This window comes from Aythya fuligula, chromosome 2 (assembly GCF_009819795.1).
Source record: "Aythya fuligula isolate bAytFul2 chromosome 2, bAytFul2.pri, whole genome shotgun sequence".
In the NCBI taxonomy this organism is placed as follows: Eukaryota; Metazoa; Chordata; class Aves; order Anseriformes; family Anatidae; genus Aythya; species Aythya fuligula.
Genome location: NC_045560.1, coordinates 24,711,937 through 24,738,053, shown reverse-complemented (window position 1 = coordinate 24,738,053; position 26,117 = coordinate 24,711,937). Strand labels below are relative to the sequence as shown.

At 37.7% G+C, this 26,117-nt stretch overlaps 1 protein-coding gene across 3 annotated transcripts in view; it reads right to left on the bottom strand.

The window, feature by feature from the left end:
* The window catches only part of ANKIB1 (ankyrin repeat and IBR domain containing 1), a 97,422-nt gene that overhangs the window by 44,943 nt on the left and 26,362 nt on the right, over window positions 1-26,117 (bottom strand). For all 3 annotated transcript variants that reach the window (XM_032182634.1, XM_032182636.1, XM_032182635.1), the window contains exons 2-3: window positions 20,520-20,785; window positions 2,696-2,996 (exon numbers count right to left, since the gene is read on the bottom strand). In XM_032182634.1, the coding sequence (XP_032038525.1) occupies window positions 2,696-2,996; window positions 20,520-20,707 (489 nt within the window). In that variant the 5' untranslated portion in view covers window positions 20,708-20,785. The remainder of the gene's footprint in view (window positions 1-2,695; window positions 2,997-20,519; window positions 20,786-26,117) is intronic.

Sequence of the window (26,117 nt, the reverse complement as noted above, 5' to 3'; positions counted from 1 at the left end):
TTCATTAGAAGCTCAGAAAACTACATAGGAAAGATGATATTTATACTAACAAAATGAAAAGCATGTTGGCTAGAAATAATAGGACACCAGGCTAAGCTTTTAAAGAAGGAACTAATGAAAAACCAGAACAGCATACAGCTCAAGGTCGTGACAAATTTTAAATGTTTAGATAGAATCTGGAATCTTGATGGAATATAATCAATATAACAAAGTGATACCACTGGACAAATTACATGAGAATCTCAGAGAAGTTCACAGAGTTGGAATAGTGATGCTATTTTTTTTTTTCCTTTTTAAAGCTCATAGATAAATAAGCTAGCTCTACCAACAAATGCCAGAGAATTGTAATGGAATACAGTTCCGGACTTTAATAGAAAAAGCATTAATGATCACCTGACCAAAACTGCAAGAGAAGTGAGATGCTAACAAAGAACAGGAATGCTACAAAGCCAGAGCACACAAAGTGAAACTTCAGACACTGAGTCTCCCAAGTATACTGAGAAAATGCTGTGCTAATATATGATGTGTAAATTAAATTTTCAGACTCCATAAATGACTGAATCATTGGCAAACTAGTTAGTCAACACATGAGAGGAGAAGCAACTCCTGACTTTGTCCAGAGTAATGTGCAAGACCTGATTCAAAATGTTACTATGAAAGAACCACTCAATAACAATTCCCAAAACGTACTTAGAGCCAATGTCCTTGCCAAAGCAAAAAAAAAAAAAAAAGACAAATGATCCACTGCTTAATTTCAAAAAGTGGTACTGAATAAAAGTGCTGAAATTTTCTAGAGACATTAGAAGAATCTGTCAAGGTAGAGTAGCAGGACAGATTCATACAGGAAATAGGAAGCTGAAGCTGTTTCCAGATGAAGAAAATGTAAAGAACAGTCTGGAAAAGGGAAATGTAAAAACACAATGAATAAGGCTAATAATGGTTTTGAACAATGTGCCAAGTGCCGAACAATTCAGAATAAATCATTTCAAAATCATACAGTGAATGTGTCTGTAAAGTTGGTCGCTGGACAAAAACGCAAAAGGAATCTCAAATAATGTAAAGCAGAAATGTGACAAGAATTGCTGGAATCCTGCTTCTCCGTGGACGTACCAAGTAGGTCCCTATGCTTTATGAAGGACACCAATCAAAGTCTGCTTCCAACTGAAGTCCCAGCACAAGTGGTTCTAGAACAAATCAATAAACCAAATACTAATGAATCTTCAGGACCAGATGGTACTTATTCCTGAATCATAATGGAACTTAAATAGGAAATTTCTGAGCTATTTATTATAATATGCAACCTATTGCTTACAGCTGTCATGGTACAAGATTAGAAGGTGGTAAAAGTAACACTAATACTAATAATAGCACCACAGAAAATCAGGAAAATACAGAACAGTACATCTGTGGTAGCTTGATAAAGTAAACTGACAGAAAATTCAATCACAAGCATTACTGATAGATATCTGGACAAATATGAAATAATGAGGTAAATACAGCTTTCTTTGAAGGATGTTACATACCACTAATTTATTAGATGTCTCTGAAGGAGTCAAAAACATGTGTAAGAAAAAGCTGTTTAATGCAGTCTATGTACAGACCTCCAGATAGTTCACCAAAAACATTTAAGAAAAGTAGACAATCATGGAAAGCTGTTTGACCAAAGGAATAACTTGTTAAAAGGCAAGAAAACAGGGAAAATGTCACTTTTTACTGCAGAGAGAGGTCACCAGTGAAGTCCCACCGGTCCTGAGACCTGCCTGTTTAAAATGTGTACAGGTATCTAGAAAAGCAAGGGAACAAGTTGATAAACTCTGCTGATGATACCAAGTTAACGACTGAAGAGCAGATTTAATAAACATGAAGTTATGCACAGCAGGAAAATAACCTACATTTTACATATAAAAGCTGAGCTCTAAACTAATCATTACCATTCCAAATACAAACCTTGATGCTATAATAAACAGTCTTATGAAAATGTTAGCTGTTTTTGAAAAGGTTAGATGTCTGTTCTTGTGTTATTTAAATTAAATTACCAGCATAATTAAATACTATTTCTCATTATTTGGTATAGTTTAAAAATAAATTTGATGGGAGACCTTCAAAGCCATTATGATTCCCAATTACTCATTGATATCCACTACTTTCACAAACATTAAAGTCATTTTTAATTTATAAAAAGGTAATTATATTGGAGTATGTTTAATTATATTCAAGTATGTTAGCACAGTTGTATGGCATCCTATAAAAAAGCTGGGCACTGTAAATTAAAGACATCAAAACTGTTCTAGAAACATGGACAGCCAGCATTAAAACTCTAATTTTCTTTCAGGAACTTATTTCACTTCTCTTTACACATACAGGTATGTCTCTGTTTAATTTTAAAGCTTTTTCTCCAATGGTACAGTCTTGCAATTATTTCCAACTCTTATAAGCCTATGTGAGTCTATATTGTGCTGAAGAGTTTATGTCACAAACTTAACGTGTATGTAACTCATTTTTTCTATTGTTTTCTATGCAGTGTATGTTCTGGGCTGCTTATCTTTGTCATTTTTTCAATTATAGAAAAATAGAATTAAAAAGTTATTTCAGTATACATTATCATTTTTTTTTTCTTAAAATAATTTGTGAAACACTCTGCAAGTAATTTACTAATAGCAGTTATGCAGACTCATGATTATATATCAATTTTTACCTCGACGCAGGTTTTCATCCCTGAGGCAGCAGCATAGTGCAAAGGTGTATTTTTTTTATTATCAACAGCATCAATAGCTGCTCGTTCGTATTGTCCTTCATCCAGCTTTGCTCCCTTCCATTTCAAGATCATTTGCAGACAATCTGCTCTCCTGCAGTCATCTTCCGAGGGTCTGGTCAGGCGAGGATGAAGAGCTCCTTCCGAGATCATGATCTGAGGTCCCATACACAGTAAGTGCATAGATGTCTCATTGTGCACGTTCCGTTTGTTTGGGTTGCCATCTCTCACGAAAAGGAAAGTTCTGCAAGAAGGGGAAAATAGAAGAGAAGTAATTAGCACACAATTCCACACATTTTCGTGAAGTGGGAAGCGTCTACTATGACAGCTCTTTTTAATTCTTGACAATATTTTGATTAGCTGTGTGAGAGATTAACATTAATAGATAATTATTACTGGATATGTCTACTGTTAACATGTAGAAGTACAAAAAAAAAAAAGGTCATTCATTACTCTATGTGGTGTTTACAAGTTGCTTTATTTACCCATTTAATTCCTCTCAAAGACTACAAATTGTTTTTATTTTCATTTTTGGGAAAGCTCTGTTTAGAACACCGGTCCATGTGCACTTAAGAAAAGTTGGGGGAGTGATAAACATCCACAGGCATGAGTACTCTCTGCTCTCCTTCAATTCTCTTAGGAGTCAATAGCCAAGATTAGGATGAATTACCGAAATATCAAAAGCACATTTGATTACTTTGTCCATTTGTGACAAATTTTAGTTGGCCAAGTTTCTTCTAAAACTCTGTGTTGTTTTGCAATAAATGTTATTAAGTCACAAGACTGATGAAACAGATAATTTCTTTTTCTACTCTGTGTTCTTAATAGCAGTGCATTTAGTAGTAACCTAATTGAGAATGCTAGAGTACCTTCTTAAAAATTCATTCTTTTTCCCCGTATCTTTAGTCAGACATAAAGGCAATATTTACTATTTCTTGAAAATATGAAATACTTTTTCTGCCAGCACTGCATGCATTGAGTAAAGACACTATTTGCTTTCTCATTCTAGAATATATGAAAGTGAAATATAATGCAAATATGCCCACCTATGCGGATGACAGAGACTGGCAAGAATTTACGTCTTTTCTTGGAATGCTTTAGAGGCAGTTCAAAGTGGACAATTAGCTATAGCAGCAAAAAGGGACAGCTAAGGAATGAAAAGGAAAGAACAGACTGATTCCTGGAATTGCAAATCTAATTCCTGACAGCTCCTGTGGCCACGCAGCTTTCTGCTGCATCTTGCCAGCAACGAACTATAGAAGTCACAATCCAGTTCTGAAATGGAAGAACTAAGACTTGTACGGCAGTACAAGGCCCATGAAACCAAACTTGCTTTAGCCTTTTGAGGTATATGCTATTAATATAATAAATGATAAATTAATAATACATTTAGGTAGTAACATTCTCCTTAAAGGAGGGTGTATGGTAGGAAATGTTAGGAAAGAAAGACTGTCTCTTTATAAGTGGCAATAAGAATCCTGTAGGAGGTACAAAAAGAAAGCAAGGTACTAGGTAGGACTGGAGCTGGGGAGAAAGCTACAATGAAAGAGGTTTACATGAAGATAGGAAGGATGGTTCACAAAAGAGGTAAGTTCATGCTAGATCGGAAGCATGGCACGTACATTCAAGAAGTCACTGCAGAAACACGTGTGCTGCTCCCACACGGCCCCTCACACATAAAGCCAGCAGAACTCCCTATTCATCCCCTCTTCAGGCTGTTCCCTGCCTCCTAGCATTTTTCAAGAATGAAAAAAAAACATTTTCTGGAATCCTTAAATCAATCCAGGGGACCAGTTTCCACATCCCTGCCCTCACCTCTCAAGACTAATTGAAAATAGTTCCAATCATTTTCTGTTCAAAACAGGCAGCTCAGCCACCCAAAGGCAGGCACAGCCTAAATACAAAATCAGACTATCGATCTTGGTGAACAGCAGAGCTCAGAAGAACTTGGTAACCGAACTGACAAAAGAAAACAGGGGCAGTTTAACATTTTCATAGCTTTTTTCAAAGATTCTCCCGATCAGTTTATGATGACTGACATCACTGCTAACCACCAAAGCGTAAAAAATAATTCCTGAGTTCCTATAACAACTTAAAAAGTAATCTCTATACCGATCTTAAAAAAATACTGCAATTATTAGTCCATATAAACTTCTGAATCCACAAATAAACTACTTCAGACAGAGACAAAAATGGAAAATCGAAGCACATATAACAGCAAAAATCTTTTGGCCCAGAGACATGTATTAATTAATTTTAACTGTGGGTCCATATAGAAAAATGCATAAAAGCAGTATCGCAACAATTAGATTGGATGTAACTGAAAGATCTGCATGTGAGGTCATTTACAACTAATAAAACAAGATGACAACATTCACGTGTCCCACACAACAATTAAGTTTTACTATCTTCTGTTCTTCAACAATAAATGTACCTCATCATCTTTTCTGAGTGGAAACTGTGAGACAATTACTTACAAAAAGTTTGATATCATGTTGTTACCTGCCCAATTATGCTGCTGTTACTGCCTGGTTACAAACTAAGGTGCCACCTCCCCTTTCCACTGTCCCCGAGTACACCCCAGCAGGCATTATGTGGCACGCCTTTCTCTCTTTAGGAGCAATCCCATTCTTTTGGAGGACAAAGCATAATCCTGAAATTATTTTATTAATAAAGGAAGAGGCTATATAGGGTGGGTGTGGAACTTCCCTCTCACAAATTACTGAAAACAGACTGAATTTAGTAATTCACTCTAAAAATGTAGGTACCGTTTATCTGGCCTTATAGGGGAAGGATGTCCTGACAATAGCCCTGTGGTCAGCTGATTTTCTCTCCTTTCTTCCCTTTGAAAATCTCTGAACATCTTGAGTTCAAAAAGAAATTTGCTACTAAAATACTTTTCTTTTAAAGAAGTGGTAACAAAGTATTCAGATGAAACGAACTTCAGAAATACAAAGCGGTCTCCTCTATAAGCTTACAACTCCTCACCACAGGCCTGCCACACACCACTTGGCAGAAATCCTAGGAGGTCTTCAATATCAGGACATCTCTGACAATCCTTTAATTTCTCCTTTTCAACTTATATTTTCTGATTCCTAAGCCTAAATTCTGTTCACCAAACCAGTGTCAGAAATGGGCTACATCTCTATGTAGACCACTCTGTGCAGACAGCCTACAAGATAAACTAATGGGGGCTGGCCCACATGTGGCTAATCTTGAATGATCTTTCTCCTTGTTTGATTTTCCCTCCGTTCCAATTACTGTAATTGCAGAATAAAATAAACATCCAAACAAGAAACACACACACAAAACCATTGTATTTGTTTATTATAAGAACAACTTCAATCTCATCAAACTTCAGGTAAGCCTGAAGAAAGATTTATAAATTTCCATTTTTGTATCACAGATTTGCATGTGTTCTCTAAAACTGATGATGCATTGTGGTTTAACCAAATCTTTGTGATAAAACAAGGTCATGCTCTTCTGGAAGTCCTTGGAAGTAAAAGCTGTGCTATCACTCCAGTCACCACTGGACTTTGTATGCCATCCATCACATTCCATTTTCTTGAAGATGCTGACATACATGTTCACCACTTTGCTTGCCTGTTTCATCATATGCTTTTTAGCTATATGGCTATACGTTAAAGGATGTGTATCTGGTCACACTATGGGGGAAAAACAGACCAAGCGCTACAGAGTAATAACAGTTTTTGTGCATCTAATTCACTTACTTACTGGTTTTGAGTCTGTATTGTTGAAATATATTTTATTTAAATTAGCAATACAACAGTTAGAAAAAAATGATAGAGTTAAAAAATATTAGACATTAGTATTAAAGAAATTGTGTTAGTCTCCTCAACCTAATCACCTAAAATATATACTGTGTTCAAAACCATAATCTAATTTTTGAGCCAACCACTGAAATGGTTCCAATTAGCTCACAATACTTTGAAATAAAAAGTAGATTTAGAGATGAGGTTTTGCAGAACACTTAAAAATTTCAAAATAACTAAAATGAAAGGTTTTTCAAATCCCTCTAGAACACACTGAAATTTGCTTTGGGTGCCTCAATATCCATTTTCCACCTTTTTATTTTATTATATAAAAAATAAGACATTATTCTGAAGGAATACTTTGTGAGAATACATAACACTGCCAAGTAATGTCTCAGAACTAAATTTCCACAAAACATTATGATATTATGAAAAGTTTTGATATAGAATGGTTCCCTTGTTGTTTTTCAACAAAACATATCAACAGAGACTGTTCTCACAATAACCAGCAAAACATGTATTGACGTTTTTCATTTTCAGGTCAGGATACATATGCTGGCATTGTAAATTTCAGTGTTAAAACTTCTTGAAGACAACATTTCCCTTTCTGTAGCTAGACTCATTCAGCTCTTCTCCATCTTACAGCTTCCAGCTGTCTTCAATAAGCAACATCAATGTTAAAACTACTTGTACCTTTTCTCTAGGAGTTTGTGCTGAAATAACTAATTCATCGTTTTAAGAAGCCTTACTTTGGCAGCAAAAATGATCCTTAGAGAAATCTCTCTCATTACATTATAGCAGACATGGTAGTTGCATTTGTTATGAAATATGAATATGGTGAATTTAAGATTAAAGATCTTAGTGAGAGAGAGCATATTTTGTTTGCTCGTTTGTTTTCAGATGAAAGGGATTTAGCAATACAGGCAAAATGCTTCACAACAAATTACATGAAATGACAAGACTAACTGGTATCAAATGATATCCAAAATAAAGTATAACATTTCCTTGACTGAATAAGCTTTGTGTAGTTTGAAATAAGAAGTGGAAAGAATGAGATGACAGAAGGAGAGAGAGATTAGAAAAATGGAAGCAAGGAAAGAAATGAACGAAGGAGAAGGAAAAAAGAACTCAGTGATGAATGATGAGATGAATTGCATGGAAGGCAATTAGGTATGAGAATGGTAGATGCTTTGGATATGAGGATTTGCAGGCACCCATTGTAAAACCTGCATATAGAAAACACAAGGCTAAATCTAAGTCCTCTTGGTCTCTGCGAGGTATAACTTTGGAGACTCACTAAACTGAATTTTTCTAGTTCTTTTACAATAAAATCTGTTTTACAATACTACAATACACTAGTATATTTTCTTCTGTTAACTTCCTTTTACAATTCATTTTTATTTTTACTTCAAGTAAAGATCACCTCAACTTAGCCTTCAATGTATTTTTAAACTGCTCTATGAACAAAGAAGTATAAAGTTGCTCATTTTTCAATTCATACTCCTTAAGTCCTAACTAAGGCATTGTCAAATCAAGATTAAATAAAGTTGTTTCTCTTTTTACATTACTGTTCCCTTCTAATACTACCCATGAAAGTTATTAACCACAGATCTCCTAATGGTCCATCCCCAAACCCCTGCATCTTCCTTATAAAACAAACAGACAAAAACAACAAAGTTCACTGCCCTAGGAAGAAACAGACAGCAGCTAAAGATGGTAAACAACTTCCTGTCTGCCTCCTTTTTCACTGGTTTTAAAAATTAGATAACTCTTCCACATTCAAGTCAATAGCCCTAGCTATTTTTACCTGGAGTACAGACCTAACAAACAATTTCTAAGCCTCTGTGTAACACAAAGTTTGTAAAGGCAGCAGCTACTTTCGAATTAGAAGTATGAGGAATGACAATTAGATGTACAGGAATGAGCAGATAAGAAAGAGTTATAAAGATGGGGCCAGATCCCCTGTGCAGCCACTACGGTGGGCTGCAGTAGGGTACGAGGACACCCAAATGGCAGCTGCTCTGCAGAAGCCCCCAGCAGGATTTCCTGAGGACAAGCACCCGAGGCAGTGTTGAGGCTAAAGGCTTTACTTGGTACAAAGGCCTTACGGCCTGCTAGCAGAAGCCAACGAACGAAGCCAACAGAAACAATTCAGTACTGCATGGGGGGTGGACTTTGCCTTTCCCATCAAGTGAAGCTTGATTTTATTTCAAAGTTTGAGCTCAGTCTGCCTAACATGCTAGACGGCTGCAATTAGACCCACATACTTGAAATGTCAGGAGCGTCTTGTGGGTATTCGTTAACCACATCTTTTTCTCCCACTTCAAGGTGCTTTATATCCAACATGCTGACTCTGCTACTTCTTTAATTCAAAGTAAAATGTCACTCTAAAATTCAGTGAAGAACTGTCTGTGATTTCTGTATTACACCGAGCCAGGCCTTTTGCTTTTTTAATTACCAGAAGGCCTTCATTGTCACCTCCCAAGCCAAATGAAGTTTCTCAAGGATCTTTAGCTATCTAATCATTGCTGTTTAGAGTTGATAACACTACAATGTACATTTCTGTTTTCTGTTTTTATTTAGCGCTTTATCATCACTTACATTCCATGCTGTGATATTTTAAAGCATGTGATTCACTCCTGAATCAGGTTACAATGCATTGATTTCAGAATAGCACAATGTTTCTGTGGTGACCTGCAAAAGCTGTAAATAACACTCTTTTTCTTACAAAACACACTTAAAACTTAAAAACTTGCAGTATTTCTCTCGACAACTCTACCAAAGTTCTATTTAATAATCCCAAACTATGGGGATTTCATCCATATTACAATGACTATAAGCTGCAAGCCATTAGTTTTCCTGTACTAAGATTTATGTGGGTAACTTTTGTAGAAGACTCAAACACTGCATGGATTCAATTTCTCTCTCATAACTTGAGGTAGATGTTTCACCTTATACGTATTCCCTGAAAATTGTCTTAGGCTGAATTTCTGCATAAAAACAGAACTTCAAGGCTGTCAAACCAGTGCCCTGTTTTAAAACCAAAACTTCTGACTGAAGAGTTAATTTAAAAGGCAGCCTTAGTAGTCAGTAACTATTGCTATAAATTTCTTCCACCATAAAATTAAGCTTCAGGGAGAAGCACAATAAAACTCTTGTTTTAAGAAGGTATTGAATAGAATCATACAATCATTTAGGTTAAAAAAGACCTTAAGATCATCAAGTCCAACCATCACCCTAAAACAAGAAGTGTCTGAGTCCTGCCTGCTTGCAGATTCTCTGTTCTTAAATAAGTAGAAAGGTACCTTTCTGTATTAAACAAATGATATAAAGACCTAGGATGGATTTAAATCTTTTAAACTGTCATTGCATCGTTTTACTATCACTTCATAGCACAAAGAACATTCCGACTCAAATAAGTCTTTAATCAAGGTAGACTTTCAAACCCTGCAGCAAGAAATATTAGCTTTTTTTTTTTTTTTTTTTTTTTTTCCCAAGAGATAAGTCTATAAAACCTCCCTAGAAAGCCATTCCCTTGCCTAAGATCAATGCCTGCCCTTCTGTCAAAGCTATCTGGTAAAAAAAAAACAACTATCCAATCATCTCTAAATATGTTAAAATCTTCAGTAAGAATCATCTACTGCAGGCAGCTCTCAAATGCTCACTTAAAATATAAATTTTCTAGAACAAATTTGTGTTTTTCTGTAAACAACACTGGTGTAGGGAAAAAATAGTTTTGATTACTTGTTCTCCTTGTTTGTTGCATACCTTCTGTGTCTCATGAATGGGTATGACAAACACCAGAGCTAGCAAAGGCAATCAGTACCTTGCTCTGGATATATAAATAGGTTTCAATAGGCCCCAGCATCCCCCTTTTCCTCATCTTAATTTCATCCAAAAATCAAAGGGACAACTCTTCAGTCTAAGGGGGATTCAAACCAAAGCTGAAAAGCCCAGCTGAATACAGGGCTTACAGTTCAGAGAAGATGACTAACATCCCCAAACGGGTGAATTAATACATTTTGTATCAACAAATTCATTATTTGGCAGGGTCCCATTTTTACCGACGGTATTTGGTGCGTAAGACTTTCAAAGAGCAGTGCTGTAGACCCTTGTGATTTGGCTCATAACTTCAGAGGTATAAAAAACTACATTTTGCCTGGAAATGTACTGGTAGAGTGAAAAAATGTATTGCTTATGGGAAATACCACTTAACCACAAGGCAGTCAGACTTTACTCTAGTTACAGCTTCCAGATTTTGCTTCAAGCTGTAGCTCTTTGCAGAATCCAAACTTGAGGTGACAAAAGCATTAAAAAAGTGTTGAAAAAAGTGGCAAAAAAGAAACGGCTGTAACATTTACACCTACTACTACCAGTATTTGCAGAAAAGCAGCAAGAGACTCAAGATCATGGGGCTGTGAACTTGAATAATAAACAACAGACACATTCCCTCATTCTGGGAAACATCAACACGACCATTTCTTCAGGTTTTACTAAAAGGGTGATGAAAACAGCTACATTTATGGTCTGTTCCTCTATGCAATGCTATGTATTTATACCTATTAATAGCTATATATGTATGTATACACACATATATACAAATATGCATATAAAACATATGAAAATGTATTTATGTGTAGAAAAATAAAACCAAAATAAAAACCAAAAAGTAAAATGAAATTATACGGGTAGTTCTGATAGCTGGAGACCAAAACAAACCTGAACCTGCTAAAAGACCGTGAAACTTGCTGATTTTGATGCAAGGTACTTATGTATACTATATAAACTACACAGCAAATTGCACTACTTTATGCAGTACAAGGAAACTTTAAGGAACCTTTATGCAAGGTACTAGAAAAGGAACAGCAACAAGGAAAATTAATCTGCATAGGATTCCTTTTCACAACATGCCCTCTAGTCCTTGAGTTAACTAGTCCATTTACGTCCACCTTAGTATTAAAAAAGTTATACTGCAAACTCCAGTGAAAGCATAAACCTATAGCTAGCAGCTTTTTGAGCATTAAGAGAAGTATGCCCAGGACATATACTGAAAACCCAAGCACTTTTATTCAGTAATTTAAGAATCTCATGTCATGAATTAAATCATAGTTATTGAATCATTCATCTTCCAACACAATGGGTCAATACTGATGCATAAAAACCTTGAATAATCACCGTTCCGTTATGTCATTAACCTGAAGTACTTCCCCCTAAAATGTACTGTAACAAACAACTGTAGTGTTCTAGGAAGCACTTCATTTTTTTTTAGTCATGACTGACAGCTGCATACAAGTATAGGTTAGTTTAAATAGTGTTGTGAAAAATATTATTTCCCTAGGCAGCCTCAATTAGTACAATAATTATTGTTTTTTATTATTATTTATTTTTTATTCATTGTGTGGTAGTAGAAAATTATTTATTACTTGCAGGTACTTCTCTGTTTCATCAACTCTTAAGCTTCTCCTATAGCCCAAGAATCTGTATTCAGTAAAAAAAATAAATAAATAAAAATGGGTAGGAGACAGTGCCTATTTCTATTTTAAGATAAAGAATCTGCTGACAGATCATTAAACTCTGCCTATTTATCAAACAAAACCAAAAACAAAATACCGTGGGACTACTACCACAACTTTTTATAAGCCGTAAATTCAGCTGGCCCCTTGCCTAAGAACTGTTATGAGCATTGCCAAAATTCCTGTAAACATTAGTAATATCCTGCTAAAAAAGGTGCAAGGTTAAACCAGGAGCAATCTGGGCTAATGACAAAACATAGGAAGCAGTGGAGAGGCTGTCAAGGACACTGTACTTCACTGCTGATGGAGGTCTGTGAAGAGCTAATTCTTCATTCTGAAATTTGAAGTCTTCACAAACATTTTAAGATCTCTTATGTCAAGGACTCCACTCTGGCCCCAGATGCTGTATTTTTCCTAAACAGAAATGCCTTCCATTTTTTCCCATTCCTATGACTCTTATCAAATACAGTACATCTGGCAAAATGAATTAAATCCACTTCCTGAGTACTCAAACAATTTCTGCAGATTTTCATAGATAAATGTTAATTTGAGGATCAAGTCCAAACTATGGTGCATATGAATCATATCTTAGAGCAATCTAAGGTTAAAATGGAAATCTTTGCCAACATTTGCTCCTCTGGGCCTGTTGCACTTATGGGCTTAATGTAACGTTCAATGCAAAAATACCACCTAGAACTCAAGCACAGTGTTCAATCTCTCTTAAACTGGCTCAAAAAAGCCTCACAATCTTTTCCACAGCATTGCTGCAATTTCACCTATTGCCTCTCCAGACAGCTTGTTTCAAACAGATTATTAGTGATTCAGGGTAGGTCAGCACCTGGACCTGATTCCAGTTTGGGATTGACTCACGTTGACATAGCAACCCATCACCTAAAGACCTCTAAGAAAGGTCTTACACAGATACACATCAACAAAGAACTTGCTATTTTATTTACTAAAAAGATGCAAGTATCTTGAAAAGTTTGTTTCGGTGGTTTTGCGTCAGCTATTAGGACTGAGTATGAACTTTTGTAAGTAGCAACCTTTGGCTTGGTAGAACACAGAAGACGTAGAGGGACAATGTGCAGGAGTGTCCAAGGGACACAATGGAATCGTAGAGCACAGATCCAAAGATACTCTACACTAAAAGCAAGGAACACAAAACTTGGTTAATCCTTATAGTTGTTATGCTGTGGGACAAAAAAAAAAATCATACTTTATACATGGTTCTAAAGCCTGTCAGAAGGAACAGCAGACCAAAACAGAACTAAGCCATTCCTGATACAAAAAGGTGTCAAAAACATCCTGAAGTTACCCTTAATTGGAGAATGATTGGATTTTGTTTTGGAGTGCTTTGAGCTTGTTCTGTTGTTGGACAATTAGGAATGCTGCTTCTATGATCCACTGAAAAGCACTTCTGGCTTTTATTTCAATAATCTAAGTGAGATTTCAAAAGAAAAAGAGCTGCATGCCAAATTAGAAGTGGCTTCCACTGGAACTGGCTGCTTACCAGCAACTTTTGTGACTAAATGCCTTCTGCGATGCAAAATCTGTATGATTTTCATCTTTCTCTGGCCCTTAATGCTATACGTTTCTTTAGAGTTAGAATCAAATCCCTAACTTAGGTGTGATCCTCTCAGCCTCCTTTCCAAATGCCTCCTTTGAACCCATTTTTTCAAAAAGACTATCCACACAGAATGATCTTCCCAGGTAATTGTGAGATTCTTTTTATATTGGTTCAAACAAATGCCGGATGAAATAATAAGCATGAAACTACCAAGGATTGGGTTCATCTTCACCATTTAAACACGCAACTTTGTATTTCTGCACACAGACTGTTATCTTCATATCAGCTTGTAAATCACCTTGCAGTGTATGACATCTAGTGTTGACATTATTTATGTGGCAAAAATGATGACATTACACAATTACTAATGGGCCTTCTAGCAGTTCTATTCTTTTTCTTTCTCAAAGACTATGAATGTAAAATAGAGATTGTCTCATCTTCCTCTCTCCCTTCCTCCCTCCAGAAAAACCCTTTCAATCTGTACATTGCTTGATCTTTAATGATACCAACAGAATACACTTTTTATTCTTCTTAAATGTCTCAGTGAAATAATTTTATTTAAATTGAAAAATATGTAATTTTAAAAAATTGTTTCACCTACAGTTTATATATATAACGTCACTGAATATGTTAGCTGGATATTGCATTTAGCTGTAAGAGCTAATTATTTCTGACAGATTTCAGTTTATCAGAAACTGCAAGTCTCCCAGTCACTCACTATTCCTGTACCTACTGAGGCAGTAGGTTCCTCTGATGAGGAAGCCACGTGTGCCTCCAGCTCCAGGGTGAGGTTAAGCCATTTGACACAATTCAGCGGGTACCAATCAACATGACAGTCACAAACTCTACCTGGTAACAAAGTCAGTTGAAATAAAGATTCAGTCCTCCTTGATTAGGACCAAAGCTATGCTTTATTCCTTTACAACTCAAATATAATTTTACTTTGCCTGTGGTCAAATAGTCACAGGGTTCTGCTAAGGAGAACAGACAACACAGAATAAAAAATCTTTAACAGCATACTGCATTGATGTATCTCATCTTTCCATTCACAAACATCGAGATCTTATTTTTGCAGTATGTGATTTTCAAGGAAACAAAAAGGACAATGCAGGGAATAGATGGCAAGTCTAATAACAACATTTGAATAGTCTTTAAACATGTGGAGGAAAGAGCACCGCAACCTAAGATTTCTGGTATTATAAAGGGTGCAAGGTGAAACCATAAATAAACACACTCAACAGTAGAACCTGTAACAGGCACCACACATATTCAACATACTAAGATTAAAATAATCTGAAATCAGTCAGGAAAAATTCTTTTTTAAGAGCTAAAACCATAGCAGCTGACTGTTGTTTGAGCTTTACTTGTAGGCCAGGCTACCATTAATATAAAGTCTGCCTGCTGTTGTTTATGGATTTTTGCATTTGGGATTTAGGATGAGAACAATGCTGCTAACACATGGATGTGCAGTTGTTGCTGGCAGTGCTCACCCAGAGCCAAGGCCTCTCCTGCTCCACGCGCTGCCCAGCCAGTGAGGGGCTGGGGGTGCACCGGGAGCTGGGAGGGGACAGCCAGGACAGCTGGCCCAGGCTGCCCAAATGGGTGTCCCACCCACCCCATGGGGCATCAGGCAAATTCCTTGCTTTGCTTTGCATGCACACACAGCTTCTGCCTTACCTCATAAATTGTATCTCAGCCCATGAGTTCTCTCCCCCATCCCACCTGGGGAGACAGAGTGAGCGGCCGTGTGGTGCCGAGCTGCCTGCCACGTTAGGCCACAGCTCTCCACTTGAGAGAAGTCATGTTCTGAGATACAGGCTGCACAGATCTCCCTCCAACGTATCCAAAACTAGTTTTCAACATGACTGCAAAAGGAATAACAGCCAACAAAAACTGGCATGGGAAGTCCCAAATGTGCCGTAAACAATACAATGCTCCTTCTGATGTCAACAGATTTTCTGTCAAGTTTATCCCATGCAGCATATTGGTGGTCTCAACAGACTTTCTCTGGTGACATTATAATTGCCTAGATCAGTCCTTATTGAAATCTCTTAAGTAGCTATAAAAGCTAGATTAGTTAAGACAAGGCCGTAGCATGCATTGACCTGAAATACCCAAAGCTGCACATTTATTAACTTATCAGGAAATTTCAGCTGAGAATCCACTGGTATTTGATCTGCTCTAATTCTACTGCAGTGAAAATTACTTCCCAAATCCTAGCAATGAAACAATAAATACTTCCTATAGCCAGGTCTTAGACACATCTACCAACGCTTCTCTCTGGCTTGTTTAGTTATGCATTAAATGTATGAGTTCCTTTACCATTATCACTGTTAGACAGGCATCAAGAATGTTAAAAAAAAAAAAAAAAAAAAAGTAACTTTTTTCAGTTTCAGGATTCACCCCATTTTCCACACTCTTTTGTAACAGGAAATCTTTACTTTTGCTGTTCTAGAAAAAATCAGCCTCACAAGCCCCTTCTGTCCCCCACAGCCTCATGTTTCTGTCACCTTCTCTCCTCTGCTCTCCACCATCAGCCCAGGACCAGGAGTAACTGCTACAAACAAGCCACCTTAGGCTCGGATACTCACAAAGTGCTCAAATGTAGCAGTATGAAGCATAAATTGGAAGAAGTCTGTCATAGATTCAAAAAGCTTCCGAGTAAAATTACAACACTGAAAGTCACACCACAACATACTTTGCAGAGTTACAGGTTATCTAAGAAGGTTTTTCCTTTCAACCATTAGTAGTTTCCCCATGATTTCCAGGCGCTCCATCTCAGCCACCCGCTGGAAAAGCCTATGCTGATGTCTTATTTCAGGAGTGGTTCACCACCAGCCAGACCCTGGTGGATACCTTTCCAAATTGATAGCAGTTCTTTGAAGCTGAGCAGTCAGGTGGTCCCAAATGTACCTTGGGATTAGGGAAAAAAGCCTGAGGGCAGCTGAGGTACTTGATCATCCGAAGACTGAATTTTCTAAAGAAAATAAATCCCCTGTGTGCTCTTGCTCTGTAATATTTTTATACCCATTTACTAAATGAAATTTAAACTATCCTCTCGAACAGGAATCTTCTGTCAAGACTTTCATTCATAGGGGATTGTGATAAATGTTAATGTAGAGTAGGATCAATTTGTATGTCGTACAAAGCTCTCAAAATCAATGTGAGTATTACGCATCTTTTATTACTTCTTGACGTTTCTGATGGTTATGTAACCTTTTATTTTTCTTCCCTGAGTCTTACCTATCATTCATGGAAGACTACCTGTTTATTAGCCTGCAATAAACACAATCTGAATGGTGAGATCAATACAATTTTGGAACACAGATGACATTTCTGATCCAGATCTATTAACAGCCAAGGCAAACTTCTCTGGAAGTCAATGCTGAATTCAAGTACCAACAGCAGATGTCCATAGACTGTAACACAAAATCACTTAGTAAATGACACTCAAATTGTTCTCATGATATTTACAGTATAGTCCAAGAAGTAAACTTGAAACTTTTAGTTCTTTGCTTCCAAAATGGAAAGCAACCTTATTTTCTGGAGAGATTTTCTGGCAGCTCAAGAGAGGCAAGGTGCTGTGGCCCCAGGTCCCTAGGTCCAGCCGGTGTAGAGGCTGAGCATGCATCTCCAGCAGACACACACACAACCTTATGTGTGCAATATGGTATGTGGTGATCCAGAAAGACAGAAACAGCACGGACATGACCACAAGTGGCAACTGTTGGCCCTCATTCTATTTCACTCTCTAGGTGAGCAGGATGAAGGTCCAACAGTGGGAAAAACATACATCTGAAGTCAGGACAGACAGCAGTGATCAGGCACAGGGCATGGCCAAATATACAGACCAGCCACCTGTTTACACATCCTGACTGGGCAGAGCAAGTGAGACAGCTCTCGGCCCCTGGGAACTGCTGAACTACACAGCTTCTGGCAACTTCAAGCAGTACTTCGAACGTTCTCATTTGTGCTAATTAGCCACGAGCAGCAGGTTTTGGTTTTTAAACATTAAAAGCTTGGTAAAACAGAGTGATCTGTGAGGTAAACATTATATCGGCTGCAGACTGAGCAAAAGTTACATATTAACTGAATGCCTAACTATTTTCCATCTTTTATTTCAACATTACTAATATATCAAAGCTTTCTATGGTACTTATGAGAAATTATCATAGATATAATCTGAGTATTTTAATACATTCTTGCTGAATCTTGTGAAGAGAAAAGAAATTAATGGCACATTTTCAAAGATATATCAGTAAGTATGAGGCTACAGTTTGATTATACACTAAATACAGTTTCTGGACTGTAAAAGCTGGTTGAAAAGCACAGCAACCAGGTGACTCAGATTGCTGACCTTGTATAAAACAACTACGTGGTTCAAAATGGTTGAGAAATTTTTGTCTGTGTAAGTTTCTGCCTGGAGAGTTCATGATGGATTATGTAAGGTTTGATCAGATCAGGTGTTTTGCTTCATGACCCTTTAACCTTTTCTCCAGTTCCTTCATTTTCTTCACCTCCGACATGACTATACCAGGATGTCCTCAGCTCCCTTTCATTGCAAACTTAGTGCCTATGATTTCACTGAGTCTTTTGACAGTCACCACTAGCCTTACATCAGGGATTTTGTCCCATTGTTTTAGTATTGGGCAAGAGCCCTGTCAGGTTATTTCCGAACATCCCAGAACATCTCTCTTAATATATCGTGTTATTCAAAAGGTGTACTAACAACTGCATCATGCTACTCTATTTTGAGAAATGAATATGGACGTGTTAGTTCATATCTACCTACAACAGCACAAGTATGAGCCTATGAAGAAAAACTGAACGTTATGGCATACAAAATATTGTCTAGAGTTTCAGCTACAAGTCACTGTCACTATAGGTTCCCAAATATTTAAAACATTCCATAAAGAAATATATATACAACATTACAGTATTATGGGCATCCCATAATTGCAAATCTCTCTCAAAATACATACAGATTAAAGTTCAATTATTTTTCGATACTATACCTCACCTGTAAATCGAAGCATTCATTTCAATATTCAGTTTATTTAATCTCTACCATATCCAGGACTTTCTGTACCAAAGGGAGGAGGCTTAACTGGGAAACACTTGTGCCCTTTCTACTACCGACTTTGCAAACAGGTACAGTATAAGTACAATATTTATTCACCCTTACTATGTCTTTCACATAAAAAGGCAAAATTGTTCTCTAGTATGTGTCATTGATGAGTTTTGAACAAAGCCATTACAAAGACAGATGAAAAGTAGTAAAACAAACAAACAAACAAAAAAAAAAAAACACACAACAAATTACTCAGCAAAAATGACAATTCCAAAAGTCCAGGATTTCATTAGCAGATTCTAGCAAATACAGGTACCTTCACCAATTACTAGCAAAAAAAAAAATATAAATCATGGACAGAAATTAGAAAAAGGAATGATTCTTTTGATCATTTGTTTGTAACATGCACAAAATAAAACTGCATTGTCCTGTGAGGCTTAGATTCTAAAGGTCCCACGTAGCTAGTAGTAAATGTGATTTCTAAATTACTGATTATTTTTAATGCAAAGCAGTTATTCTAGATCTCATCATAATGGCAAAATATGAATTAACTAATGGACTGCTCAGCAGACAGCAATTATGACTCCATTTCTTTCCATTTATGCAAACAATTTCATCTTTCCTTTCAAAGAGGCTGTATTTTCTTAAACTGAGAGAAAGAACCTGCAAATTGCAGAGAAAAAAAATCACGTAAAATGTGAATAAAAACTGAATGCTATTTTAAATCAGGTTTATTAAAAAAAAAAAAAACTGGGGGAAAAGGAACATTTTGGCATGTTAGAAAATAAAAAAGAATGATTCAGTGGTGAAATGAAAACATCGGTTAAGTAGGGGAGAAGAGAGAAACAGCAAAAAAATCAAGGCAGATGAGAAGCTATAAAGTATAACAAGTTGTTAAATGAATCTAAAACACCAAGGAAAAAAATATGGTTAGTGGCTAGTAAAGTCCCTCAACATAAGAGGGACAACACAAACTTGAATACCACAGGCCCATGAGTAGATAAAAACACTGAACTAAAAAGAATATTGAAAAAAAAAAAAAAGAGTATATATTTATATTCTATTTCCTAATATAAATAAGAGGCTATTTATGAAATTCTCTCTAACTCATTACCTACTAAAGAAGAGGTTTAGCAATGTCTACTTGGAATAAGATTCATGAAACACTAGGCTGGAACAGCTTGTACCTGTGATCTCTGGACATGGATAAGATGCCTAACTCTTTGATGTTAATCTTTAATTGATTTTAAAGCACTGACAAAAAATACAGAAGAATGGAAGTAGCTAACATTAGGGATTGCTGTGCATGTCAACTGCAGCAATAATAAATTTATTCATTATCATGATATTCACGTTTGCTGCGATTATCCAAAATGGAAGAATAAAAGCTGCCTGTTTATTCTTTAACACAAGAAAAAACATACTGTCCCATCTGGAAATATATGCAATCAGTATGGTATGAATTAGGTATGATACAAACAGATCATTTTAAAACAGGAAAACACATCGAGAACAGTGGAATGGGCATTACTTTTAAAAAAACAACTATGGTATAGGAATCTTCAGAAAGCAAACTAAAACTGTCCAAGATTAATGTTATGAAGAAGGAACAGACACTAAAATTAACACCTAAAAATAAAATTAACACCTGTTATAGCAGCCTGGGATTATAGATTAACTTGCATGTTTTCTATTGAAAATCTTACAAATTCTGTCTGCAACACACATACATATGTATATATATATATATATACACACACACGTAAGATATTTATAACTCAGCTATAACTCTTGCATTTCTTAGACCAGTATATACACAAATAAAACACTGAATTATACTCACCCCAGGATACGGTTCATTCCATGCCTAGCAGCATAATGTAGTGGAGTATTGTGCTGGTAAGTTTCTCCATAAGAAGTATTTGGGTCAAGAGTTTCTTTTAGTTGAGGATTGCTCTCATATATTTGGCAGGCCAGATTTTCATCTCCATTTATAAGAGCTTTGCGGAATTTGGTAGTTGTATTTCCCATGTTGCTATTCTAGCTATCAATGGCACTTTTTCCTTTCCCCTTCATCCACTCGCGAGGTTCTGTAACATGCTTCACAGCCTAAAAAGACAAACAGTATTTCAGTTATTCCGTAAAGCACTCTTTGCTAGATGAATTCACCTGGAACTACAGCACTGTAAGCATGCATGTGAAGATTACTTAGGGCCTGTAAATTCTGTTCATTAATTGATGAAGTCCTTATAGACACACACAAATTTCCAATTCTTCTTGGACTATTTCCCTATTAAATATTTTAACTACATAGACTCTTTAAACATACAGAAAATAAAAAGATGGTCAATATCTATCTGTATTAGCAGACAAGGATGAACTTCCGTGAAAGAGAAGTGAATTAAAGATTAGAAGAGATTCCAAATCATAGCAAAAACACAGTCAAATCCTTAAACAAGGAGGTAAAATTCTTCCAAAGTATGCACGAAATCAGACCTGAGTTAACTGTTACTTACAGAATATCAAGTAAAAATGTGCTTGAAGTACCTATGCACATGTTGATGGGTGTAAGCAGCAGGTTTTTGTGCCAGCAAGACCAATACACAAAGCACAGGATTTATTATCATAAAATCATTATGGCCCCATCTTAACAGTACTGCTAAGCAGATTCTTAAAAATGTTAATCCTGTTTGAAAAATGACACAGACCAACAGCGGATGGATCCATACAATGCCAGGCATTATAATGGCACTATCTAATTGCACCTTACAAGAACTTGAAGGAACTGCCAGCTGCCCTACTCCCCTGCCTCTCACCTTTACCTGAGGTAGGGGACCAGCAGATGGAGTTATAGGAAGCCTGGGCAAACAGAGCATCCCAGCACAGCTCAGCTCATGAGATGGGACAGCAGAGGCTTATCGGGCCATGCAGTCTGAAAGAGCACATTGCATTTTGTGTCAGAGGGACAGAGAGGGGACTCAGCACCAGGCTGCAGCTGGTAGCACAGTGAACCTTCCAGGAGGTCTCTTTTGTGCAAGAGTCACCCCGTGCACACTGCTCCATGCCAGATCCTTCCCTCCACAACACGCTCTCTGGGATCCAAATATGCCAGCCACAGCAGGTTAGGAAACTGAATTTGATTGTGTTTGGTACCTACCATCAGGCAGGGCAGGAGCCCCTGTGTGCCCAGTACCTTATGTTCTGCTGGTTGGGACCATCTCAAACTTCCCTATTTGCTCTCCAGCAAAGTCACCAGGCCCAGACCACCTTGTAGACAAAACAGAGGAATGCAAGGGGTCTACTGTTGCAGAAAATCTAAGCGAATCAGGATGTATATATAATCCATGTGAAAAGGATTTGGGGAAACTCTGGGGAACAGCTACAATGCACTTTTGTTTCCCCAGAGCAGTCCTTTCACGAGCTGCTTCAGCTATTGTGAACTTACAAGTCACATTAATTGCAAGAGTAACAACAAGCAGGACTGAGCAAGCTTGGACACCTTTACTTTGCATCCAAGTCTCCTACAGCTTTGCTCAGGCCCCATGCTGTATAGGATGTTGCTGGCTGGAGCCTTGTGCTGTCCCCTCTCTGCAGTTCCTCTGACAGGTCATTTGGTGAAGAGGAGGGAAAACTTTTCATCCTGACATCACCAGTGCACGTCCCTTGGTCTGGGCCACTCTAGAAGGAGTGCAGTGCCCTTGGCGGCCTCCACTTTCATCCCCTTTTCCTTCAAAACTGTGGTGAAGCAATCCTTTTTTTGGAGTTGTGTCCTACTGCTTGATGCCACTGTGGGATAAGAGATCTGCTAAATGAGCTAATTCAGCATGCTGAGCATGGTGACCCCGTCCTCCCCTGCCATCAGAGTCAAGCAACTGCATTAAGCACCTGCACGCTTCTCATAATAACATAGAAGTAGATGATCTGAAAGGAGATGCACACCCTGTTATAAACACAAACCACAGCCAAGATTCTTCAATCACACTGGATTCTGCAGCATTTTGTGTCTTTCTGTGGTCCCTGTATTTTACAATATAAGCATATCCCGATGCTATGTTCATAGTGTTCAAGAAGGCTCCTGCATGGTCACATTACCACATGACGGCTTTCAGTTCTTTACATTAATGTGCTTCCAGACATACAAATAGCTGCATTACTGTAAATATTCCATAGTTTTAGGCTTTAAAGAAATAGTGTACAAAACCATGAAAACATCTTTGCCCTTTTCAATAAACCAGCAGTTCATTATTTCTCTCCACATAAACCAAAATAAATAATGTCTAATACCTTCACCAGCTGGGATCTCAAAAACAACTTGTAAGAATAACTTTCAGTCAAGCAGTGAAGTTTGTTAATAAGAAAAGTTTACGCTATTGTATTACCCATTAGTCCCCTATCCACCACCAATAGTTCTTAAGGCCATAAACAAAATTAGACAAGAACAAATGCCTGAAAGATATCGCATTACTCAAATCTTCATGAAAATCAGTAACGCAGATCCCACTAGTGCCCTCAATGAGCAAAAAAGCACAAAAACTTCTCCCATCGTCTGAAATTAGAAGATAAGAGCATCAATTGCTGCACACTTATTTCGGGCAATTAGCACATGGCTAGCTTGCGTCAGCTACAGCACACGCTGCCTCCTGCCCCACGCATTGAACAAACCTGGCGATGGATGAGAGGGGGTGCTAGGAGTCTAAGGAGGTCAGATGGTGCCCTCAGGGAACCTGAGAAGATGGGGCAGGGTGATTCTGCTGAGAAGCTGAAGCACAATTTAGGTTGGATATTAGGAAGAACTTCTTTACTGAAAGGGTTGTGAGGCATTGGAATGGGCTGCCCAGGGAAGTGGTGGAGTCACCGTCCCTGGAGGTCTTTAAAAGACGTTTAGATGTAGAGCTTAGGGATATGGTTTAGTGGAGAACTTGTTAGTGTTAGGTCAGAGGTTGGACTAGGTGATCTTGGAGGCCTCTTCCAACCTAGATGATTCTGTGATTCTGTGCTATTTAGGCAGAGGTCTGTGAATGCATGGGAGAACCCATGTCTGTGGAGGGTAGCTCTAGAGAAATTAAGAGCTCAAGTTAGTGCAGTGCAGAACTTGTAAATTTCATTAGTTCCACTGCAAGCTGAATGACCTATTTATTTTTTGATGGAGTGTGGATATATTAGATGGCAGCACAGTGTTCAGGAATGAATAATAAAAGATGGAAGCACACTGCCCAAAATAATATATACATTACCATAACATCTGGGAGTTTTAGGAACATGCAGCATGTACTGCAAAACAGTGACATCTGCTTCCCTAAAAAAAAACCCTACAGCCTATGTGCACAATAAAGGGCTATATGTGATACAGACATGATACAGCAAGGTGAATTAAGAAAAACAGCAAAATTCTGCTCTACATAACACTCTCCAATTTTTAGATTCTCGTTTCTCAGAGTCAAAGGAAAGGGAGAATTTTAAGAAGGATTATAAAAGAGCAACAATGTGGCTTCGAACAGACAAGTGCAACCTCTCCTATAACCAAGACTCAGCATAGAGGTATTGAAAATTTAGCAAATGGCTAATTGAACTATAATCATCATGTTATCAAAAGAAAATGAAAGACGATAGAATGGGGATAGCCCAGGAAAGCACTTCAGGTGAAGGCAAACAGCTTACATTTGATGTGATAGCAAGAAACCAATCTCTGGAAGACAGCAAGGAGAGAAGTGACGGGGTCAAAACTAATCTAGGAAACAATTCCCTATTTCAAATACAGGATACTATAAACTGTGCTAATGCCTTTCACCGTCATACAGCATCCATAAGGAGATTCATCTTTCTCACTCTTAGCCTTTTATGCCTCAATAATTTGGTGGGTCACGCTGCAGTTTTCTTTTCTGGATTAGCCACTGACCGTGCCAGCAGAAATGCAGAAAGACGGGTGAAGCTGCCTCTGCACATTGCTCTAACAGTGGGCTCCCAGCACCTTGGGAAGTCCAGAAGAAACCAAGACCCGACAGCTGCTGCCTCCCTCAAGCTGCTGTGGCTGCTGAGTGCCCTGCTGTAAAACATTCGAGCTCCGCAGGTTGTGTTGTCTGACAGGTCTACCAGAGACCAAAGAAGCCTCTACTTCAGCTGAAGGAGAAAAAGGACAAAATGTGAGCTGTTGCAACAAACTTCTGGATCTGACATGGCTGAGAGGGGCCCAGGCTGTCTTCTTTGTATTTTTTTTCTCCCATTCCATTAAGGGCTTACATCCATTAGGTGCTCTCGGAGGACAGTGAGCTAACAAGGCCAGTGCTGGAACCAGGCAGTGATTCATCAGAGAGAGGAGACTTGGTTTGCTCTTTCAACCCCTCACTTCATGCATCTGAAGGTGATGGGCATATTATATGCACATTTCCTCCTGAAAGAGAAAGAGAAGGGGGGCCTGGGACATCCAGCCAGGTCACAGCCTCAGGGACGTGGAGGCTCCCCCAGGCTGAATATTGGGGTGGCTGACGCTGTCTCAGGAGCTCCCAGGCTACTGATGCTGGAGCCTGCTGTCAGTGTCACTGTTCTTGCTTTGGTGTTTACATAAACATTTAGGATATTTTCTTAATGTGATATGTTACAAAAACATTGCAGAATAACAAAAAGGACAACAGGGAAATGGCAGTCTTCAAATATTGTACCTGAATAAAATGGGACTCGAAGAGAATTTTACAGGCCAAAGACGAGATATTTGTTTGGTAAGCAGACCTATTTGATAAATTTTCAAGTTCTGTGTTTGCAAAAGGGCTGTATCATAGCCATTATTGTAACCACATAATATTTATTACAACAACAAATATCATTACAACCTTTTATACCGAAAAACACAGGAAAAACAGTTAGCTAACACAGCATTTAGTATCCCCCTACTATTTCAGAATTTCAAACATCAACAATCAGACTCATTCATACTTAGTGACTGTCTTTACTACTCTACCATTCCCCAATAAAAGTTCCAGGTTAACCATAAATCCAAAATACTGTTTGCACAAAACGCCTTAAAGTCAAAGGAAAGATTCTCATAAACTCCGTCAGGAGCATCACACGTCTCTGCTTTGGCAATAAGCAGTAAAACTTCTATGGACTTATTAGCAACATCGCTAAAAGCAGCACTTTGATATCACAGCTCTATAAATATTTAACAAAGAGATGGATACTCCCACAGGAGCCTGAAGACCGAGTATAAGATGAAAAAAGAGTGAATGCCGAAAGACTTGGGTAGATCAAGGTACAAATGAGATCTTGAGAGCAGTAGCACCAGCTGCCCAATTGCTATTGATTTTTTCATGGGTATCATCATAGACGTGAGTTTGAAGAAGGATGACTGTAATGGCTTAAAAGGATTTTAGAAATAGTCCTCCCTTGAAGTGGTGCCACGGTGCTTGCTAGAAATTTGTAACAAATGGTGAAATACCGTACAAGAGGG